Source organism: Mercenaria mercenaria, chromosome 4 (genome assembly GCF_021730395.1).
Source record: "Mercenaria mercenaria strain notata chromosome 4, MADL_Memer_1, whole genome shotgun sequence".
NCBI classification, from domain to species: Eukaryota; Metazoa; Mollusca; class Bivalvia; order Venerida; family Veneridae; genus Mercenaria; species Mercenaria mercenaria.
Window position 1 is genome coordinate 42,273,203 of NC_069364.1, and position 23,955 is coordinate 42,297,157.

The 23,955-nt window shown below is 36.0% G+C and overlaps 1 protein-coding gene across 4 annotated transcripts in view; it reads right to left on the minus strand.

Annotated features, from left to right (window-relative positions):
• Window positions 1-237: 237 nt before the first annotated feature.
• The window catches only part of LOC123551548 (kinesin-like protein KIF25), a 53,651-nt gene continuing 29,933 nt past the window's right edge, over window positions 238-23,955 (minus strand). For 3 of the 4 annotated variants that reach the window (XM_045340569.2, XM_045340568.2, XM_045340566.2), the window contains 3 exons: window positions 17,666-17,827; window positions 13,011-13,169; window positions 238-3,265 (listed from right to left, as the gene is read on the minus strand). In XM_045340569.2, coding sequence (XP_045196504.2) covers window positions 3,060-3,265; window positions 13,011-13,169; window positions 17,666-17,827 — 527 coding nt within the window. In that variant the 3' untranslated portion in view covers window positions 238-3,059. Of the gene's footprint in view, window positions 3,266-13,010; window positions 13,170-17,665; window positions 17,828-19,649; window positions 19,686-23,955 lie in introns of all 4 variants that reach the window. The other variant, XM_045340567.2, reaches the window with a different exon arrangement.

Below are 23,955 nucleotides of genomic sequence, written 5' to 3' on the forward strand. Positions count from 1 at the left end.
TCTCAAAGATAAGACTTCAAATGTGTTAACAATGTGAAGTATGACTGGTCATAACTATTTTTTTTTGTTCTAGTAATCTTCACCATGCAGATATCTTTTTAGCATATTAAACTCAGCAGTAACTGCTACAAGGTGAAATATAGCAATCTTACCTGATTCAAGGACCATAACATTGGTGACTATAATCGCTTACCCTTTGATCCTTTTCCACTCGGGTGAGCAAAACAAAAACTCATAAGCTTTTTCAATATTTATTTTCTGTACAAAAATATCACACAATTCTTGTATAAAATTTCTAGCAAATACATAAAAAATAAATAAGGCAAACAAAAAAGCAATATCTGGTCCTTGGCATTCTTGAACATTAATCAACAAAATCACAATATTTACCCTTGACATTTTTGAACATGTATCAGCAAAGGCACAATATTTGGTCCTTGACATTCTTCAACAAATACCTGTATATCCATACATTCTACAGTATGCATCAACAAAGGCACAATATTTGGTCCTTGACATTCTTGAATATGTATCAACAAAGGCACACTATTTAGTCCTTGACATTCTTGAACATGTATCAGCAAAAACACACTATTTGGTCCTTAGCATGTGCAAAGACAAAATATTTTGTCCTTGACATTCTTCAACTAATGAATCCTGACATTCTACAATACATATCACCAAAAGCAAAATATTTGGTCCTTAACATTCTCGAACAAATATAAGCAAAAGCTTGGTATTCTTCAACATGCATACACAAACACAAATATCATGTAATACTATATTATATACCTACACATTTTAATACAATAATGAGTGTAATATAAACAAGCAATGGCATATAACTTGAGCACATATATCATCCATTCTGTGCTCAAATGAATTAAAGATAACCCTATTATAGGTACTACGCAAATAAAATTTCAACACCCACAACATGTGTTATAACAAACAGTCAGACTGATCATGAAAAAAATACTGAACACTTGAGTTAAAGTTTCATAAGGCTTTAATTTTTATGCTAAAAATAGATAAAAACTGATGCCAAGGTATAAACAGGAAATGCATTCTGATCAAAGTTTAATTTAAATAGTCTTGATTCTGTTGTTTTTCATTATTGTTTAAAGTTTATTTTGTGACAATTTTGAATATCATTACTAAACATAAAGAACTATTTATCAGCTGTATTTTTTATGAATATCAAACGCCTTAATTATAAAATAATCACATTTGCCATTAAAATAACTTCAAACCACAAAAGAGATTTGTCATATTTTAAGTTAATTTTAATTGTAAATGTTTACTTAATGTTAATTTTAAATGCTATAATAATACTTTGCTTAATGTAAAAAAAAAAAAATACATTTCTATATCTGATTGAGAATGTCAGAACAAGAGGGCCATGATGGCCCTATATCGCTCACCTGTTATCATTACACTTGAGGACAAGAAGGTCCTCAGAAAAAAATATCTAAGTCCACAAAGGACAGGAACAACAAAGAGAAGAAATTTAACCAAAAAGAAAAAAATTTCTTACAACATACAGATATGTCAAAATACACCTAAATATTGGAGGTACCATCCATGTTGTACCACAGAAAAGTTGTCTCGGTTTTTCCCTACGGCCAATAATAAAAAAGTTACTAAAAATAAGCTATTTATAGTAACGTAAAAGGGAAGTAATTAAAAAAAACAATTATTGTAAGTGAACAAAAGAAGGATCCGCCAAATAAATCTGTTGACATAAATGAAATTTCAGATCAGTATCTTCATTAGTTACGGACATATACCCATTTTAATTTGAAATAAAGGGAGGTAATTTGACATAAAATCAGTCCATAGTTATCTACCCGGATTGGCTCAGTCCAACTAATGACATTTTGATTACAATCAGGGGTGGTAATCAGATATAAAATAACTCTGGAACCTACAATCGGATCTGATTTGTCATGGAATCCAAGATTTATTGTTGTTGAAGATATTTTGGAAGTTTGTATCAAATAAAACCATAAACGAAGTATCTTTATGACTGCAAAAGCCAGAATAGCCAATTTTGGACCTTTAAGGGGCCATAACTCTGGAACCCATGATGGAATCTGGCCAGTTCAAGAAAGGAACCAAGATCTTGTGGTAATACAAGTTGTGTGCAAGTTTGGTTAAAATCAAATCAAAAATGAAGCTGCTACTGTGCAGACAAGGTCAAAATAGCTAATTTTGGCCCTTTCAGGGGCCATAACTCTGGAACCCATTAAGGGATCTGGCCGGTTTAAAAGGGGAATCGAGATCATATGGTGACACAAGTTTTGTGCAAGTTTGATTAAATTCAAATCATAAATGAAGCTGCTATTGTGCAGACAAGATCAAAATAGCTAATTTTGGCCCTTTCAGGGGCCATAACTCTGGAACCCATAATGGGATCTGGCTGGTTCAAGAAAGGAACCAAGATCTTATAGTGACACAAGTTTTGTGTTAGTTTGATTAAATTAAAATCATAAATGAAGCTGCTATTGTGCAGACAAGATCAAAACAGCTAATTTTGGCCCTTTCAGGGGCCATAACTCTGGAACCCATAATGGGATCTAGCCAGTTCAAGAAAAGAACCGAGACCTCATGGTGATACAAGTTGTGTGCAAGTTTGGTTAAAATAAAATCATAAATGAAACCACTATCGTGCAGACACGAAATTGTTGACGGACGCACGGACGGACTGACGACAGACGACGGACGAAGGGTGATCACAAAAGCTCACCTTGTCACTATGTAACAGGTGAGCTAAAAATATCAAAAAATAAAAAGAAAATCTCTTCTACAAAAATACTCCCTGTGAGGTATTTTGGCAACATATTAGTACTTGTTATTCTGTCTAAAAAACTGTTTGACAGCAAAAACACATGTAAGACTTCAGCACTACATCAATATACAAGGGTTAATTAGTATGCTTTTGTTGACAAAGTAAAGTATCCCAATTAACCCCAAGTATTTTTGTTGAAGTTCTAATAGGTTAAACACTGGGAATGAACATTTAGGGAGTAGATTTTTTGTATTTACTAAATGATAGACTAGGATCTGTAAGACACTCTTCCAGGGCCTGTACCTGGCCTGTCCGAGCCCCCTACTTTCTCTGCTGACGATGGAAGTCTACGTTTGGTTGGGCCTCTCTGAACCTGCCGCGCCCTCTGTCCAAACCCTAAACACTGAGATGTCTCCGTGATATATCGCTGAGCTGGAGCTACACATAAAAGGACTAGTAACTTTGCATCACCACCTAATGAAAAAGAAACAAATAAAAGATAACTAAATTTAAGTTAAACCTGAAATTTCCTTCATGCAGCTAAACATCTTTCACTCAAAGCTTACAGTTCTATCGGACTTGTTTTTTTTTTCTTACTATAACTTTGTATTTTCCTAGTAACATTTAAATAATTGGTCAAGGTCACAACAAACAGTAAGAAACAACTTTAAGGCAATTATCTGCTGTACCATGTTTTGTCTAGCTTTAAAATTACATAAGATTTTCAGTAAAATACAGATTTATTGTTTTAAACCAAAAATTTTACAAAGTCATGCATAACAAGGTTCTTCTGCATTTACGGTTGTTTCACATGTTTAGACCAAATTTTCTTCCGCTATGAACAATTTGATAGAACACTGTTTTTTCAAAACTCCACGATATACCAATAAGCTTTAGTGATTTAAAAGATATGGTTGTGTGCTTGATTTTTGATACACCGATTTAAAAGAACTCCTAGCATCAAGCTGATCTTATAAAATTTTCATGTTGTTGTTGTTGTTTTTTTTCATTAAAAAGTAACTCTTTCAATTTACTACACATAACACATTGTTCTGAAAACACAAATATTTTAGAACAAGAGGGTCATGATGACCCTGGATCGCTCACCTGAGTAATATGAGCCATATATTTCAAATGTCAAACTGATGATAAACAAGAAACGCGGCAATGCCACGAAACCAGGTTTTCAACACTTTTCATAAGAATAAAAAAGTATACTGAATCAAAGTGCACCACTTTAAAGCACAACCCTAACCCTAACCCTAAACCCTAACCCTAACCCTATTTTTAGTAACAATGACCTTGACCCTGATCCCAGAAACCCCAGAATCAATCTCAAGCTACAACTTTATATAAGTTTTCTATACACCAAGTTTCATCATGATAGCTCATTCCTAAGTTAAGTTATTGACCGGAAACCCTTTTTCTATGTTAAGTAACAGTGACCTTGACCTTCACCCCAGAAACCCCAAAATCAATCCCAGCCTTTGTCTTGATATAAGCTACATACATACCAAGTTTTATTCAAATATCTTTACCGAAACAAAAGTTATTGACTGGAAACACCAGTTTGACGCCGCCGCCCATCCGCCCGCCCGTCCGACCAACGACATACCCCAATCTAATAACTCAGGTTTTCAACGTGGTTAATAAACCATGTGACCCCCGGGGCGGGGCAATATTTGACCTGGGGGATAATTTGAACAATCTTGGTAGAGGACCACTAGATGATGTTACATACCAAATATCAAAGCCCTAGGCCATGTGGTTTTGTACAAGAAGATTTTCAAAGTTTTCCCTATATAAGTCTATATAAACCATGTGACCCCCGGGGCCGGGCCATAATTTGATCCTAGGGAGATAATTTGAACAATTTTGGTAGAGGACCACTAGATGATGCTACATACCAGATATCAAAGCCCTAGGCACTGTGGTTTTGGACAAGAAGATTTTTAAAGTTTTTCCTTTCGGTTGCCATGGCAACCAGAGTTCTGCATGGAATTCAATTCTTTGAACAATTTTGAAAGGGGGCCACCAAAGGATCATTCCTGTGGAGTTTGGTGTAATTCTGCCCAGTGGTTTTCAACAAGAAGATTTTTTTAGAAATTGTTGATGGAAGACCCACGGCGAACATCAAGCAGTCACAATAGCTCACCTTGTCACTTCCTGACAGGTGAGCTAAAACTAGAACTGTCACAGGAGTGACTCATACCCCCACAATACGGTCTTGTCACAGAAGAATGGCAACCATAAGTAATCTTTAAAATACTTAGAATAATATAAAAATGTCAAAAAAACTTAATACTTAAAGAGAAGTTTACTCGTCTTTGGAGTACTTCATCCTGGGCTTCCACATATAAGTATTACTAGTATAATTATGTGCCCTGGATGAGGGATGTGGTAAATATAAAAAATCTCTAATATTAGAGAAACACTAAAAGTGAATACGAAAAAGTGTCTTATCGACCCATGTTACCACAGAAAAATGTATTTACTTTTTACATAGGACTGATAATAAACAAGAGGGCCATGATGGCCCTATATCGCTCACCTGTTATCATTGCACTTAAGGACAAGTGTTCAAGGTCAAAAGATCATAATAGAAATCAATCAAAAGAATTATGAGAAAATATAGTTGAAATTTTCTTTAAGTAACATTAAAAACAAGATTTGAAAACTTTTTGTAGAGGTCCACTAAGCAATGCTACATGTCAAATATGTAAGCTCTTCTGGTTTATTTTTAGAAAATTTTGAAGATTTTTCTATGTACAATCAAGTAACCCCATGGGGCAGGGTCAATTTGACCCCAGGGGTCATGATTTGAATAAACTTTGTAAAAGTCTAATAGGCAATACTACATGTCAAATATCTAAGATCTAGGCCTTCTGGTTTATTTTTAGAATTTTTTTTTAAGATTTCCCTATGTAAAATCAAGTGACCCCTAAGGCGGAGTCAATTTTGACCCCGGGGGACAAGGTTTGAACAAATTTTGTAGAGGTCCACTAGGCAATGCTACATGTCAAATATCTAGTCTCTAGGCCTTCTAGTTAATTTTTTTGAAATTTTTTGAAGATTTTCCTATGTAAAATCAAGTGACCCCTGGGGCCGGGTCAATTTTGACCCAGGGGGTCATGATATGAACAAATTTTGTAGAGGTCCACTAGGTAATGCTACATGTGAAATATTTAAGCTCTAGGCCTTCTGGTTTATTTTTAGAAAACTTTTGAAGATTTTCCAATGTAAAGTCAAGTGACCCCTAGGGCGGGGTCAATTTTGACCCCCGGGTCATAATTTGAACAACTTTAGTAGAGGTCCACTAGGCAATGCTACATGTCAAATATCTAAGCTCTAGGGCTTCTGGTTTTTGAGAAGAAGATTTTTTAAATATTTTCCTATGTAAAATCAAGTGACCCCTGGGGCTGGGTCAATTTTGATCCCGGGGGCCATGATTTGAATAAATTTTGTAGAGGTCCACTAGGCAATGCTACATGTGAAATATCTAAGCTCTAGGCCTTCTGGTTTATTTTTAGAAATTTTCTGAAGATTTTCCTATGTAAAATCAAGTGACCCCTGGGGCGGGGTCAATTTTGACCACGGGGTCATGATTTGAACAATTTTAGTAGAGGTCCACTAGGCAATGCTACATGTCAAATATCTAAGCTCTAAGGCTTCTGGTTTTTGAGAAGAAGATTTTTTAAGATTTTCTTATGTAAAATCAAGTGACCCCTGGGGCGGGGTCAATTTTGACCCCGGGGTCATGATTTGAACAAAATTGGTAGAGGTCCACTAGGCAATGCTTCACACCAAATATCTAAGCTCTAGGCCTTCTGGTTTTTGAGAAGAAGATTTTTAAAGTTTTTCCTTTCGGTTGCCATGGCAACCAGTGTTCTGCATGGAATTCAATTCTTTGAATAATTTTGAAAGGGGGCCAGCCAAGGAACATCCCTGTGAAGTTTCATCAAAATTGGCCTGTTGGTTTAGGAGGAGATGTTGTTTAAAGGTAAGTAAGGACGGACGACGGACGGACGTACAACAGACGGACGGACGCCGGACGGTGAGCGATCACAATACCTCACCCTGAGCACTTTGTGCTCAGGTGAGCTAAAAAGTTAGAAAAATACCAAAAATATTGAAAATCTAAACTAGGATTTCTAAAAATAGACTAATTCCTGAAATTTAAGGGGAAGAAACTCAGCACAAAAGTTAAACAAGAGGGCCATGATGGCCCTATATCGCTCACCTGTTATCACTGCACTTAAGGACAAGTCTTCAAGGTCAAAAGATCATAATAGAAATCAATCAAAAGAATTATGAGAAAATATAGTTGAAATATTCTTTAAGTAACTTTAAAAACAAGATTTGAAAACTTTTTGTAGAGGTCCACTAGGCAATGCTACATGTCAAATATCTAAGCTCTTCTGGTTTATTTTTAGAAAATTTTGAAGATTTTTCTATGTACAATCAAGTAACCCCATGGGGCAGGGTCAATTTGACCCCAGGGGTCATGATTTGAATAAACTTTGTAAAAGTCTAATAGGCAATGCTACATGTCAAATATCTAAGATCTAGGCCTTCTGGTTTATTTTTAGAATTTTTTTTAAAGATTTTCCTATGTAAAATCAAGTGACCCCTAGGGCGGAGTCAATTTTGACCCCGGGGGGCAAGGTTTGAACAATTTTGTAGAGGTCCACTAGGCAATGCCACATGTCAAACATCTAGTCTCTAGGCCTTCTAGTTTATTTTTAGAAAATTTTTGAAGATTTTCCTATGTAAAATCAAGTGACCCCTGGGCGGGGTCAATTTTGATCAGGGGGTCATGATATGAACAAATTTTGTAGAGGTCCACTAGGTAATGCTACATGTGAAATATCTAAGCTCTAGGCCTTCTGGTTTATTTTTAGAAAACTTTTGAAGATTTTCCTATGTAAAGTCAAGTGACCCCTAGGGCGGGGTCAATTTTGACCCCCGGGTCATAATTTGAACAACTTTAGTAAAGGTCCACTAGGCAATGCTACATGTCAAATATCTAAGCTCTAGGACTTCTGGTTTTTGAGAAGAAGATTTTTTAAATATTTTCCTATGTAAAATCAAGTGACCCCTGGGGCAGGGTCAATTTTGACCCCGGGGGCCATGATTTGAACAAATTTTGTAAAGGTCCACTAGGCAATGCTACATGTGAAATATCTAAGCTCTAGGCCTTCTGGTTTATTTTTAGAAATTTTTTGAAGATTTTCCTATGTAAAATCAAGTGACCCCTGGGCGGGGTCAATTTTGACCCCGGGGTCATGATTTGAACAATTTTAGTAGAGGTCCACTAGGCAATGCTACATGTCAAATATCTAAGCTCTAAGGCTTCTGGTTTTTGAGAAGAAGATTTTTTAAGATTTTCTTATGTAAAATCAAGTGACCCCTGGGGCGGGGTCAATTTTGACCCCAGGGTCATGATTTGAACAAATTTGGTAGAGGTCCACTAGGCAATGCTTCACACCAAATATCTAAGCTCTAGGTCTTCTGGTTTTTGAGAAGAAGATTTTTAAAGTTTTTCCTTTCGGTTGCCATGGCAACCAGTGTTCTGCATGGAATTCAATTCTTTGAACAATTTTGAAAGGGGGCCATCCAAGGAACATCCCTGTGAAGTTTCATCAAAATTGGCCTGTTGGTTTAGGAGGAGATGTTGTTTAAAGGAAGTGTGGAGACGGACGGACGGACGGACGGACGGACGGACGGACGGACGGACGGACGCCGGACGGTGAGCGATCACAATACCTCACCCTGAGCACTTTGTGCTCAGGTGAGCTAAAAAAAGGTTACTTCCCTTTGGCTCTAAGCCAATCAGAATGAGATATAGTGAAAATACATCAAAATTAACCTTAAATTCTAAGTAAAAGGGGAAATAATTCAAGAAAAATTGGTGTCAGAGTTATGCACCTTGTGCCACATGATGTGGGTGATGAGGTGGAACATCTATTTTAAGTTTAAATCAAATCCACTTAGTAGTAACTGAGATACAGTGAATATACATCAAAATTAACCTTAAACTCTAAGTAAAAAGGGGTATAATTCATGAAAAATTGGTGTCAGAGTTATGCACCTTGTGTCACATGATGTGGGTGATGAGGTGGAACACCTATTTTAAGTTTGAATCAAATCCATTTTGTAATAACTGAGATATAGTGAAAATACATCAAAATCAACCTTAAGTTCTAAGTAAAAAGGGGACATAATTCATAAAAAATTGATGTCAGAGTTAAGTACCTTATGTCACATGATGTGGGTGATGAGGTGGAACAATTATTTTAAGTCTGAATCAAATCCATTTAGTAATAACTGAGATTATAGTGAAAATACAACAAAATTAACCTTAAATTCTAAGTAAAAGGTGACATAATTCATGAAAACTTGGTGTCAGAGTTATGCACCTTGTGTCACATGATGTGGGTGATAAGGTGGAACATCAATATTAAGTTTGAATCAAATCCATTTAATAATAACTGAGATAATAGAGTTGGGGACGGGACGGGACGGGACAAAACTGACTCCTATATACCCCCTCCAAACATGTTTGGTGGGGGTATAAATAGAATTGTTGTAAGTTCTATCAAAAGTTATATTTGAGCCACACCATGAGAAAACCAACATAGTGCAATTGCAACCAGCAAGGATCCAGACCAGCTTGCGCATCTGCGCAGACTGGTCAGGATCCATGCTGTTCATTTTCAAAGCCTACTGCAATAGCGAACACGCCGAACAGCATGGATCCTGACCAGACTGTGCAGATGCACTGGCTGGTCTGGATCCATGCTGGTCGCAAATGCACTATGTTCGGTTTTCTCATGGTGTGGCTTAATTATTATATTCTTCTATCACAGGCAATTTCTAGTTCTCCTGTTCCGGATACAGGTTTTTATCCTTGCTTTTCACAGTTTATTGTGTTTAGTTTTACCAACTTTCATAACTATCTTAAAGAAAGCATAGAAAAACAACTACAATATATGAGTATGAAAAAAAAATCACATATTAATCAATTATAACATGTCAACAACCATATAGCCAGAAAAAAAATTAATGCATATTTCATGTAAAAGCTGTATGTTGGTCAAGTTTAAACAGGGCATTAAGGTCAAATACTGGACAACAAGAGCACCACCTGCAGGTTCCAATGCTGACCTGTAAGTGCATAACATAAGGCAATATACAAGAAAAGTGTTATGGTTCTTGACCTTCTTAGTCAACGTTTGATGTCAAAAAATGTTTAAAGTTTTAAAGTTATAATACTGCTGTGTGCTGAAGATCCACTTTTCTTAGTACAAAAATGGCTATAATTCTGACAAAATGCAAGTGACAGCTATAGTTCTCAGTTAATATTCTCAACTTATGATGATAAACAAATCAGCAAAGTTTAAAAGCTATTGCTTTTAAAGTATTCAAGAAAAGTTGCCTTAAACAAAAATTTTATCCAAAAATTTCTGAGTACAAAAAGAGCTTATATTCCAAAAAAACATGCAGACGAGAGTTATGGGTCTTGGCCAGCTAATTTATCTAGTGTTGTAAAAACAAGTGTGCAAAGTTTGAGTGCTATAGCTCTTACAGTTTTTGAGAAAAATGACCCTAAACAAAAATCTTAATGTGGGCTGTAGGCAATCTGGTTCGTATGGACAGACGAAGGTCAAGGTCATCTATATGTAGGTCAGTTTGTAGGTCTTGTCATAAGGTTTGTTAAGACTGAGTATGAACTAAATTGGCTTGTGTATGAGGGTTTTAGGACCAAAAATGTTGTTTATTCAGGTTTTAAGTTTTTTAGGTGAAAGTCATGAGGGTCAAGGTCATCTATATATAGGTCAGTTTGTAAGTCTTACCATAAGGTTTGTTGACTGTGAGTATGACCTAAATTGGGTCATTTACAAGGGATGTAAGATCAAAAATGTTGTTTATTATTGCGTGAAGGTGAATGTGATCAAAATGACAACAATACCTCATAGAATTTTGTTTTTAAATATGAGATGAGCTAAAAACCTAAACTATTTCTCTGAAGATATATAGTATATTTTTTTCATCTTTTACTGACAGATACATGTATTTAACTCAAATCATTAAACTTCTACTCAGTTCAACATTTCATTTTACATCCGCTACAGAGAAAGTTTGCACAACTACTTTATTATATGTCCAAAGAGCATATTATGTGATGCACCCAGTGTCTGTCCATCTGTCTGTCCGTCCATCTGCAATTTTGTGTCCGATCTGTAACTCTTGAACCCCTTGAAGGATTTAGAAGAAACTTGACACAAATTTTGACATGCAGATCCCATATTCTGGATGACTCAATTCAAGGTCATATGACTTTGTTTCGTGTCCGCTCTGTAACTCTTGAACTGCTTGAAGGATTTTAAAGAAACTTGGCACAAATGTTCATCACATCGAGACAATGTGCAGAGAGTATGTTTCTGATGGCTCGCTTCAAGGTCAAGGTCACACTAAGGGTCAAAGGTCATACCTTCAGACATACATTGTTCTGCCCTGTGGTGCTCTTGTTTCTCATGTAAACAACAATGAATGACTGTTTGCATCCCCTTCAAATTAATAGCGACTTATATTATGTGCACACCTCTCTCAGTGAGGTATTGAAATAATAAAACAACTGAATTTTCACAGTGAATTCTTTGATTGTATGAAATTGTACAAATATAAGTGTCATAAAATTTGTGACATCTTACTTTTCAACAATACCTCTATTTTAAGATACCAATGCACTTAAACAAGCCTTAATTATATTTCATGTAATTTAAGGTGAAAACAATTCATCAGTATAAGCTGCAGGCTTATTTGTTAACATGAAGGCAAAAAGAAGTTGATGTTAGTTTTGAATACCTTAAAAATGCAAAATTGCACTTACAAGGGAGGTAGTGATTCAAAAACATGTATGTTTCTACATGTACGTGTCTCAACATGTGTAGTAAGTCTCTTTAATCAAGTATAAGCGCCTGCTGAAATGGATCTGATCAATGTCAGCAAGAGGCTCAATTCATGTAAATGTAAATACCGGTATCTCTGAACAGCAAAACAAGCTTTCCCAAGTGTTGCTAGACAGCTAGACTGTGTACATTTAAATTAATGCTCTAAATTTTTACAACACAGGTGCTAACTAAATTACAAAAAAAAATGCTACATGTATAAATATCCATACAGGTATAAAATTTCAACTCCTGAAATCAACAATCAAGAATGTTTTTCGGCCATTTACCATTCAAAATGCATTTTTTATGCACTAAGATACTTAAAATCATCATCATCCACAAAGACTAATTTTTGTTAATTTCATGATTTCATCAATCCACATGAAATAAAATTCAAAACAAACAATTAAAATTCCCAAGGAGGAAGACTCCCATCTCCAAAATAGCTGTACTGGTGCATACACTAAAATTTAAAGCCAACAAATAAGAAGTTTTGTAGTACCTAGTAGCTTTGAAAACAAAGCGGCCAAAGAAGGCCCAGTATCATCGACCCGAGTATCCCAGATGACCTAGTTTCAATTATGACTAATATTCCATAAAGACAAAATTTTGATAAGGTTTAAGGTAGAAAATGTGGCCTATTGAGGTTAAGATTTGACATGGTGACCTAGATTTTACTTCAAATAGCCCAGTATCTTAACTTCACCTAGATTTCATCAACACAAACAATCTGACCAGCTCTAATGTAGGTCAGGTAGAAAACATTGCCTCCTGTTAACAACCTTTTTCTATGGTTTGCTAAAGTGGTCTAGTTTACAGGTCCAGATGAAGCAGTTTCAAACTTCGTCAAGATTTTAGCAAGACAAACATTTGTCTAAGTTTCATGCAGATAGGGTAGATAATGAGACCCTATACTATTACAGAGGTTTTTCTACAATTTGACCCAGTCTTCCAAAATGAACAGTTTAAATGATGACCTGGACTTCATAAAAACAAACATTCTTGCCAAACTGCATGCAGATCTGGTAGAAAATGCAGACTCTGTATAGAGCTTTTGACCTAGTTTTTGACCAAGATCACACAAGATTTTATCAAAGTAATATTCTGACCAAGCTTCATTAAGGTTGAACTAAAATTTTGAGCTCTAGAGCATCAAAGTTAAAACTGCTGCTGACACAATCATGACAACAAGCATATGGTGATCACCACAGCTCACAATGAGCACGTTTTGCTCAGGTGAGCTAATACAGACAACAGAAATTTACCTATAGAATCCTGAAGGAAGTGTGTAAGCCTGCTGTTTCTGTATGGTACATGAGATCTGCTCTGTTCTGCTAGGGCCCCTAAGACATCAGCAAGGGCTGAAAGGGACTTGTTGATGTAAGAGGCCTCTCTCAGTGCAGCCCCTGTGACACCTGACATACCTGTATAATGTAAATGAAAATCAAGTATATATGCCATTATTTCACCTATTCCATTTTCATGTTTTTCTGAGGCCAAAAGTTGTCACCATTCCCCTGTGCAAAATTATCCCCCACCTCCCCCCACGCCAAATGTGACAAAAATTCAACTTTGCTCAAATTAGTAATATAGCCCACAGCTAACATAGGTTAAGTATAAGGTAGTTAACAGTACTTACCATATAGGCATACAGACACTAAATAGCCTGAGCACCTATGAAAAATTGCATAATGGCGGATTCAAATAGTTCTCAGTTTTTTTTTGCTAGAAGGATTTTTCCTTGAAATCATTGCTATATATTGGTTGAAATCATATTGCATGCCTATACTTGACATACTGGTAGCATTTGCATGTTGAAAAAAAGACTCCAAACTGATTTAACATGTGAAATTTATTCATACACCCCTACCCTAAATTGTGATTGTCATTTCAGTGTAAAAATTACGGTGTGTCCGTTTGACCAGAAATATTTTTCTTGCATCAAACATGACCCCTACTTTTCTTTGGATATTTTTACAGTATAAATGTTGCTCTACAAGAAAATGTAAGTTAAAGAAATTTAAAATGGGTCTAGGTGTGTATTGCAGCATGGTGAAAACTTGTCGTTTTATATAGAATATATAGTGGTGGCTATTTAGTGTTATAACCTATATTCCCTTCTTCTCCCTTTTCCTTCAAAACAACACAAAATTCCCCACCCAAGGGCCCGTGACCATCCCCTAAAGCAGAAATACTTTTTTCTCAATTTTCATTTAAAACAACATAAAATTCCCTACCCAAGGGCTCGTGACCATCCCATAAAGCAGAATTTATTAGTTTTTTTTCTCCCTTTTCCTTACTCCCCCCCCTCCAGCACACACACACAATTCCCTATCCAAAGGCCCATGACATCCCCTAAAGCAGAATTTGGGCAGTGATTTCTTTTTAGTTTTATCTTCAAATACACTTTTTGCCTTTCCCAAGAATGTCCTTTAAAACAGGCCTGACCACATGATATTCTTACCAAATGACACATTCTTGTATGAAAATTAAAAATTTGTCACAATACTTAAATAGTTAAATTTTATAATCAGCTGGCTGCAATTGTTGTACTGCCTAGTTTGCATATCTAATAGCAAAAGCCTGATACTAGGTCAGCAAAAACCATAAATAATTCAAAATGCATGCACTTCTGTCACATTGTCAACAGATGCCATGATTTTGTCAGATATATAACTGCAATTACACAGCACCTTTCAATGTGACAGAATAACTTTTCTGTCTCAAGTATATATTACAATAAGAGAAAACAATTTGTATACTAGAAGATGCTTTTGTAGAAAAGCACATGTCTCCCATAATGCATAGTTGTATAGGCAAGAAGTCAATAGGGAACACTCAGAAGGGAAAGTCAAAGAGACACTGATGGTTGGCTGCAATTGGGATCATCTACTTGGCATGTCCAATCATCCCACTAAGTTTCAACATTCTGGGCCTAGTGGTTCTCAAATAACGAATTGGAAATGATTTTCCATGTTCAGGCCCCTGTGATCTTGATCTTTGATCAAGTGACCTTAAAATCAGTAGAGGTCATCTACTCTGCATCTCCAATCATCCTATTAAGTTTCATCGTTCTGGGTCAAATGGCTCTCAAATTACCTATTGGAAAGAGTTTTCTATGTTAAGGCCCCTGTGACCTTGACCTTAGCTCAAGTGACCCCATAAACGATAAGGGTCATCTACTCTCTAAGTCCTATCATCCTATGAAATTTGAAGATTCTGGGTAAAATGGTTCTCAAGTTATTGATTGGCAACTGTTTTCCATGTTTTGGTCCCTGGGACCTTGACCTTAGTTCAAGTGACCCCAAAAACGATAAGGGTCATCTACTCTTTAAGTCATATCATCCTATGAAGGTTCTGGGTCAAACGGTTCTCAAGTTATTGATCTGAAACCGTTTTTCATGTTCAGGTCCCTGTGACCTTGACTTTTGAGTGACCCAAAAAGCATTAGGGGTGATCTACTCTACATGTTTAATCATCCTATAAAGTTTCAATGTTCTGGGTCAAGTAGCTCTGAAGTTATTGATAAATGGTTCTCCAGTTATCGGTCAAAAATGAAGTGTGATGGACGGATGGCTCCTGTGACCTTAACCTTTGATGGAGTAAACCAAAAAACAATAGGGGGCATCTACTCTGTAAGTCCTATCAACCTATGAAGTTTGAAGGTTCTAGGTCAAATGGTTCTCAAGTTACTGACTGAAAATGGATTTCCATGCTCTGTCCGCTGTGACCTTGACCTTAAATAGAGTGACCCCAATATCAATATGGGTCATCTACTCTGCATGTCCAATCATCCTATGAAGTTTCAACATTCTGGGACAAGTGGTTGAAGACTCAAGTTACTGATCGGAAATTGTTTTCCATTTTCAGGCCCCCATAACCTTTAACAGAGTGACCCAAAAATCAATAGGAGTCATCTACTCTGCATGTTGAATCATCCTATGAAGTTTCAACTTTCTGGATCAATTGGTTCTCAAGCTATTGATTGGAAATGGTTTTTCATGTTCAGACCCCTGTGACCTTGACCTCTGAAGGAGTGGCCCCAAAACAATAAGGATCGACTACTCCATAAGCCCTGCCACCCTATGAAGTTTGAAAGTTCTAGGTCAAATGGTTCTCCAGTTATTGATCGGAAATAAAGTGTGATGGACGGACAGAAAGGATACACAGACGGACGGACAGGACAAAAACAATACGTCTCCCAAAGAGTGGGGTGGGGTTGGGGGTGGGGAGAGACATATTGTTATTGATTATAGATCGAGTACTTGGTTTCTCATTACAAGTGGTTTCCATAATCAGAATAGGCGATAATCGGCCATATTTAGCATTTGTTCACTACTGAAGGGAGATAATTTAAAATCATTAGTAACTGTTCTTTCACCATGGCTCCCATTAAGCAGTGATATAATGTCTCAAAACCATCCTTTGTTGCTGGATACAGCTGTAAATAACTACAGCTATCACTAAAGGTGATGAATGTACCCCCGCATGCACTGACACAGTACATTGCAATTTGACGCACACAAGATTGCATAATTATGTGGACTGTATGTATACAGACTGTATGTATACAGTATAGTAACAAAAAACAAAGTCCCATAACTATGCAGAATATTTATCTAAAAGAACGTAACATGCACCATGCACTGATCACTTGTGTGAAGCTTTATTAAATTGTGTGCATGGGTTCTGAAGATTAGGCGCGCACAAGACTGCATATGCAGACTGTATGTACGTAGTATGTTAAGAAGAAACAAAGTCCCGTAACTCTGCAAATTTTGTCGTTGAAAGAACCTAACATGCCCCATGCACAACTACTGTTGTTATTGATCACTTGTGTGAAGTTTCATTAAATTGTGTCAAGGCGATGAGGAGAGATGGTGCGCACAAGATTGTGTCTATGTATATAGTATAATAACAAAAAACAAAGTCCCGTAACTCTGCAAATATTTTCTCTGAAAGAACCTTACATGTCCCATGCACAACTACTGTTGTTACTGATCACTTGTGTGAAGTTTCATTAAATTGTGTGAAGGGGATGAGGAGAGATGGTGCGCACAAGATTGTGTCTATGTATATAGTATAGTAACAAAAAACAAAGTCCCGTAACTTTACAATTTTTTTATCTCTAAAAGAACCCAACATGCCCCATGCACAACTGCTGTTGTTACTGATCACTTGTGTGAAGTTTCATTAAATTGTGTCAAGCGAATGAGGAGAGATGGTGCGCACAAGATTGTGTCTACGGACAGACAGACAACCTGAAACCAGTATACCCCCACTTACAACTTTGTTGTCGGGGGTGGGGGGGGGGGGGGGGGGGGGATGATAAGATGATTAAGATGATGAGAACACAGTGGTAAACTTAATGTACTATTAGAACAGTAAGATAGTGCTTCTTTAGGTTATAAAGACATACAAAACTTGAGTAAATTTTAATAGCTCATTTAATATCGTAATTATTCTATATATTTATACGGCAATCAATATTGTTTTCTTATAGGTAGATAAAGGGAAATGTAAGCTTTACGTCGCATATAATCAACAGACAACATGAACTACAAAGCTCTTGTGCTGCAAACTAGGTATCCAGGGTAGCAAATACTTACCTGGGCTTATTTTAACCCCTTGTACCACCCCATAAATGCTGAAAGCAAAGTAAGGGAGCTACCACTTCCATTTTTCACATCTTTGGTATGATGATGCCAGGGATCAAACTCCAACTCTCAAAGCGGACACTCTACCATTGAGCTACTGAAGAAGTAACTTTGGTATGATGATGCCAGGGATCAAACTCCCAACCTCCAGCAATCAAAGCAGACACTCTACATTGAGCTACTGAGGAAGTAAAAAGTACATGGGTTTCCACAGGACAGGAAGTGCATAATTTCATGCTACAGCAACTCCCTGACATACTTACCAACACATTCACTGCCAGCGAGATCTACCAACTGTAACTTTGTCTTGATCACTGCAGGGGTGCTAGGTGGCTGCTGTGGCTGCTCAATCTGTGTCCCTGAGAAGCTTGGTGTTGACATCAATGACAGTGACCTACCTCTTCTGTCACGCCCACCAGGGGGAGCTTTAAATAAATTATATCATTCAAGTTTTACCAAGTAATGATAGGAGCACCTTCCATGTACTGCATGTTGAACTAATAAATGAGCCGTGCCATGAGAAAATCAACATAGTGGGTTTGCGACCAGCATGGATCCAGACCAGCCTGCGCATCCGCGCAGTCTGGTCAGGCTCCATGCTGTTCGCTTTTAAAGCCTATTGGAATTGGAGAAACTGTTAGCGAACAGCATGGATCCTGACCAGACTGCGCAGTTTGCAGGCTGGTCTGGATCCTTGCTGGTCGCATACCCACTATGTTGGTTTTCTCATGGCACGGCTCAAATATCATAAATAAATATTCTCTAAAATGTACACATTAAACCTGGTAAAGGTGTAATTCTTAGAAATTACTTATTCAAAGAATGTTCACTCACAATGTCTGAGAAATATAATGTCAGACTACAAATGCCTGGAAAGTTTTAACATGCGGATAAGCAAAAAATATACATCAAAATGCACTTCTTATTTTGCATAAACGAACTAAAACATAAATAAAAGTCCAATATTAATTCTACTGTAATTCATCATAGCGTTAAAAAACAGTCCATCTAAAAACTGAATGTACCAGCTTTAATTAATTATGATTGATATATGAATATTTTTTTGTATTTACCACATTTAAAATCTTTTATTGAACATATTTCAAATTATTGCTATAAAATCTATAAAATTTGTGAGACAAGTTATTTTTAATTGCTCAGTAGCCATGAATAAAATTAAGTAAAAGGAAAACAACTAAGTATTTTCTTCATGCATAGTCTGATTTATATTTACTTACAGTAAACGTAGCAACAATTTCATGCTTTTTAAGTTAACAAAATTCATGAGCACAGTATATACCGGTAAGTAGAGATAGTCATGAAATTACCATTAGCCAAAAATAACGCTATAATATCACTGTTGAGACACGAATATTAAAAGTCACGAAAAATGATGCTAAAAGGTAAAATCACTTCTTGGTATATCTAGGCATTATAACTACGATCTAAAATTGGCAGGCAGCTCTTGCTCTTTATAAATCATTTTTATGTAACATAATATTATTAATTAAAGTAAATTACTACAAATAGTGATGTTTATCTATGATAGGCCTAAAAAAAAAAAAGTTTGTTTCCGGTACCTGACCTACCAGACCCTAAATGCTTTTATGGTGTTGGAAAAAAAGTCTATATTAATTACGCTATTTTTTTTTTATACTTTTCTTCACTTTTTGTTGGTCTTTCCTACATACCTACCCTATTTTTTGGGGGAATGCTACAGGAAACAAACAATTTTTTAAGGCCTTAACAAGATGAGCTATCCTGTTGCTAGAAAGAGCAGTAACTTGATTTCGAACATTAAACTGATCACATTATACTGACTAGCAAACTTCATCAATCAAAACAACAGGATTAGAAACTGGAACAACATGGTTAGGATTAGATCAACATGATAAGGGCCAGAACAAAAGGATTAGGATCATCAAAAACTGATTAAATTAAAACAACATGTTTATATGTTTGATCAATGAAAATGGTATTGTAGCAAAATCAAACACACCTTGCAATCCCTGAAAGCAGAACATATTCTAAGCTTTTATCCAAATCAAAACTCCAGAATAACCAAGACTTTGTTTTTTTTGTTTTTTTTTTCTAATCAAAAGTCATACTTATCAAAGAAATAAAACCAAATTAATAATTTATCTTGGTATACACATTTATAAATATTGCAGAAAAAAAATCACCACATTTTGAATTCTTTCGACTCTTGGTTATTCTTTACGTAGGATATGCAATACATTTTCTTGCCTGATTGAATCTTCCAATTTAAAGAAGCGAACTGTCCTATGGGAAATCATACAAATGTCATATCAGTAATGAAAACAAAGAAAAATGACCCTGGCTAAATAAACCGTTATAGCAATTTCATTCAAAACCATTTGGATTTATTCAAGCTATTATGAATAAGCCCAGCATAATACTGTAAAAGCACATATTTTCGCTGGATCAAAATTTCGCCAATTAGCAATTTTTAGTATGTTCACAGGGTTCAACATTCGGGAAAATGTAAAAATGGTATCCTACTTGAATTAGAATTATACTAATTATGAATATTTACACGAGGATTAATTTTCGCGAGATGTAGGGCCTCACAAATATAGCGAAAATTAAACCCTCTCGAAAATTTCTGCTTTTACAGAACCGGTAGTTCTTGTTTGACAGAATCACAGACTTTATCCTGTCATATACCACATGCACCTTGCTGAAATGTGACATTTTTCATTATAAAACTGAAATGAATGTTATGTAATTATGAAGGTGATGCATTCATTACTGGTGAAAAATTATATGTTAAATAACAGTTATAATAATCAAGGATTGTTTAATATAACTCAAAATAAGAAAATTAAACAATTATTTTGGGTGCTATTTACTTACCGTTTCATATGCATCAAGCTATGCTGTCTCACAGCATGAGGTATGCTACTCTCTGCTTACATTACAATGAAATTACATTAATTAATTATATATATTTATACATATACACATTAATGTTACATACAGTCATTTAATAAGATGTAAGTAACTTGGATTGTTTCAAAAAAAAATTAAGAAATGATAATTATTTTGGGGATAATGTACTTAACCTCTGCCACTTCAAGCTAAGCATTTTTTTCACACAGCTCTCAGCTTGCATTACAATAAAAAAAATTACATTACATTACAGTAACAAAAACATTACATTTTAATTTACATAAGCATCTATCAATTTTAAGCAAAACACGATAATTTTAATCAAATATTTAACATGATATTCTTAATCATTTTTTCGTATAAACCCTCATGCTTACAATAAATTCATTGTTGTATCTGTTTACATTACATTAAAAATATTAATTTAAACAAAATCTGAATGGTCAACATGAAATGCAATTTTTACATTTACAGTTTAAAGGGGCATTCCTTTAGATTAACTCTACAGTATCTTTTTTTTTTCCAGAAGCTTCCATAATGTTTGTTACATCAGTAATACAGCAGAAAACTTTTCTTTCTACAAATTTTACAGATAAAAACATAAATAATACATGGAACTCCCTGAATCAGTTTATTTAATTCTTTCTTTACAACTGCTGAAAATTAAAGTACTTTCTAAATTTTGAAAAAAAAAACTGGTCCAAAAAATGCTTCAATGGATACTGAGTCATGACAATTATTTACCTTAAACTTATAATTGAGCCGCGCCGTGAGAAAACCAACAGTGGGTTTGCGACCAGCATGGATCCAGACCAGCCTGCGCATCCGCGCAGTCTGGTCAGGATCCTTGCTGTTCGCTTTCAAAGCCTATTGTAATTAGAGAAACCATTAGCGAACAGCATGGATCCTGACCAGACTGCGCGGATGCGCAGGCTGGTCTGGATCCATGCTGGTTGCAAAACCACTATATTGGTTTTCCCATGGCACGGCTCATATCAGGTGTGTCTTACAAGAAGAATATGACACAGCTTTACAAAGCAAATATAAAACAAGCAAGACATTAAATTTTGATAAATGACACCTGTTAAAACCACTGTAGCATAGTTTCAAAATGTATTTCATATCTATGTAGTTAAAAGTTTTAGGCCATTTATGTTAAATTCTATAAATGTTACTCATGAAAGTACAACCTTGTAAAAAAAGTTGGACTGGTTAGCATAACATGCTTGCATGTTGCACAATCTTTAACCATCGCAAAACATAGGTTTACCAATGCTTCAATGTAAATGGCATATGGTAGACTACGGTCCATCATGATTTTATCAATTTACAATGTTGCCAAACCATGTCCATAATCAGAACAATTGACCACGGTCATCAAGACAATGGTTCACCACAGCTGACACAGACACTAAGACAATGGTTTAGCATGGTTGACAATGGTTGGCTTTACCATGGGTCAGCAATAATTGAATACTGTTCTGAGGCATATATTAACCAAACCATGGCTAATTATGGTCACACCAAAATGGATATGGACACATGGTTTATGGTTTAAACATGGTGCACCACAATAAAGCAGGTTCATTTTTCAATGTGTGACTTGAGTACAGTCTCTAAATCTTTCACAATGCACGGTAATTGATGAATGGAGCAATGGAAAAAAACAACTAGAGCTATCACTAAAGGTGATGAATGTACCCCCCGCATGCACTGACACAGTACATTGCAATTTGCCGCACACAAGTTTGCATAATTATGTGGACTGTATGTATATAGACTGTATGTATACAGTATAGTAACAAAAAACAAAGTCCCATAACTATGCAGAATATTTATCTAAAAGAATGTAACATACACCATGCACAACTAGGGTTGGTACTGATCACTTGTGTGAAGTTTCATTAAATTGTGTGCAAGGGTTTGGTAGATTAGGCACGCACAAGATTGCATATGCAGACTGTATGTACATAGTATAGTAACAAGAAACAAAGTCCCATAACTGTGCAATTTTTGTCGCTGAAAGAACCTAACATGCCCCATGCACAACTACTGTTGTTACTGATCACTTGTGTGAAGTTTCATTAAATTGTGTCAAGGGGATGAGGAGAGATGGTGCGCACAAGATTGTGTCTATGTATATAGTATAGTAACAAAAAAAAAACAAAGTCCCATAACTCTGCAAATTTTTTTTCTGAAAGAACCTAACATGCCCCATGCACAACTACTGTTGTGACTGATCACTTGTGTGAAGTTTCATTAAATTGTGTCAAGGGGATGAGGAGAGATGGTGCGCACAAGATTGTGTCTATGTATATAGTATAGTAACAAAAAAACAAAGTCCCATAACTCTGCAAATTTTTTTTCTAAAAGAACCTAACATGCCCCATGCACAACTACTGTTGGTACTGATCACTTGTGTGAAGTTTCATTAAATTCTGTCAAGGGGATAAGGAGAGATGGTGCGCAGAAGATTGCGTCTACGGACAGACGGACAGACAGACAGACAACCCGAAACCAGTATACCCCCCTTACAACTTTGTTGTCGGGGGGTACAATAAATGCATTTATAAAAGCTATTGTCTAATTAATTAAGTTTATCCATCTTTCTTTAAATAAATAAAGCAAAATTTGTTGAATGACTCAACAATATATATTATAAGACTTTTTTTTTCGTTCTCTTTTAAATGAAAAATATACCTGATGATACAAAAAAAAAGTCTGCACATCAAAAGATATACAGTTATCAAAAATTTATGCACACCTTTATCTCATGAATTATGTTTTACACCGTCAAATTAATGACTAGTAAATTATGACACAGTAAGATACGAGCCGCGCCATGAGAAAACCAACACAGTGCCTTTGCGACCAGCATCGATCCAGACTAGCCTGCGCATCTGCGCAGTCTAGTCAGGATCCATGCTGTTTGCTTTCAAAGCCTATTGCAATTAGAGAAACTGTTAGTGAACAGCACGGATTCTGACCAGACTGCGCAGGCTGGTCTGGATCCATGCTGGTCGCAAATGCACTATGCTGGTTTTCTCATGGTGCAGCTCATCTACAGTCTGTATTTGGCCATTATATTATGTCACATAAGTCTGAATGCTGGGAGTGATTTAAATAAATTTGATTAATAAACTAAATGCTACATAATATATTTATCAGTGATGTACTAACTAACCAGAATGTCAAAGAATCAGGAATAAATGACTGCATTGGAATAATTCATCACTGATGTAACCTGACATCATAATAAAGCTAAATCTAGTACAACTGCAAGTAAAATGATTACATTAGATAAAATCGTGACAGCTGACAATCCATATGCATCATGTTCAAGGCTACAAAAATTACCGGACATATGAGCCGTGCCATGAGAAAACCAACATAGTGGGTGTGCGACCAGCATGGATCAAGACCAGCCTGCGCATCCGCGCAGTCTGGTCAGGCTCCATGCTGTTCGCTTTCAAAGCCTATAGTAATTCGAGAAACAGTTTGCAAAAAGCAAGGATCCTGACCAGACTACGCGGATGCGCAGGCTAGTCTGGATCCATGCTGGTCGCAAAGCCACTATGTTGGTTTTCTCATGGCATGGCTCATATATTATGTGTCCATACTTTTACGTCTTATTTTGGTG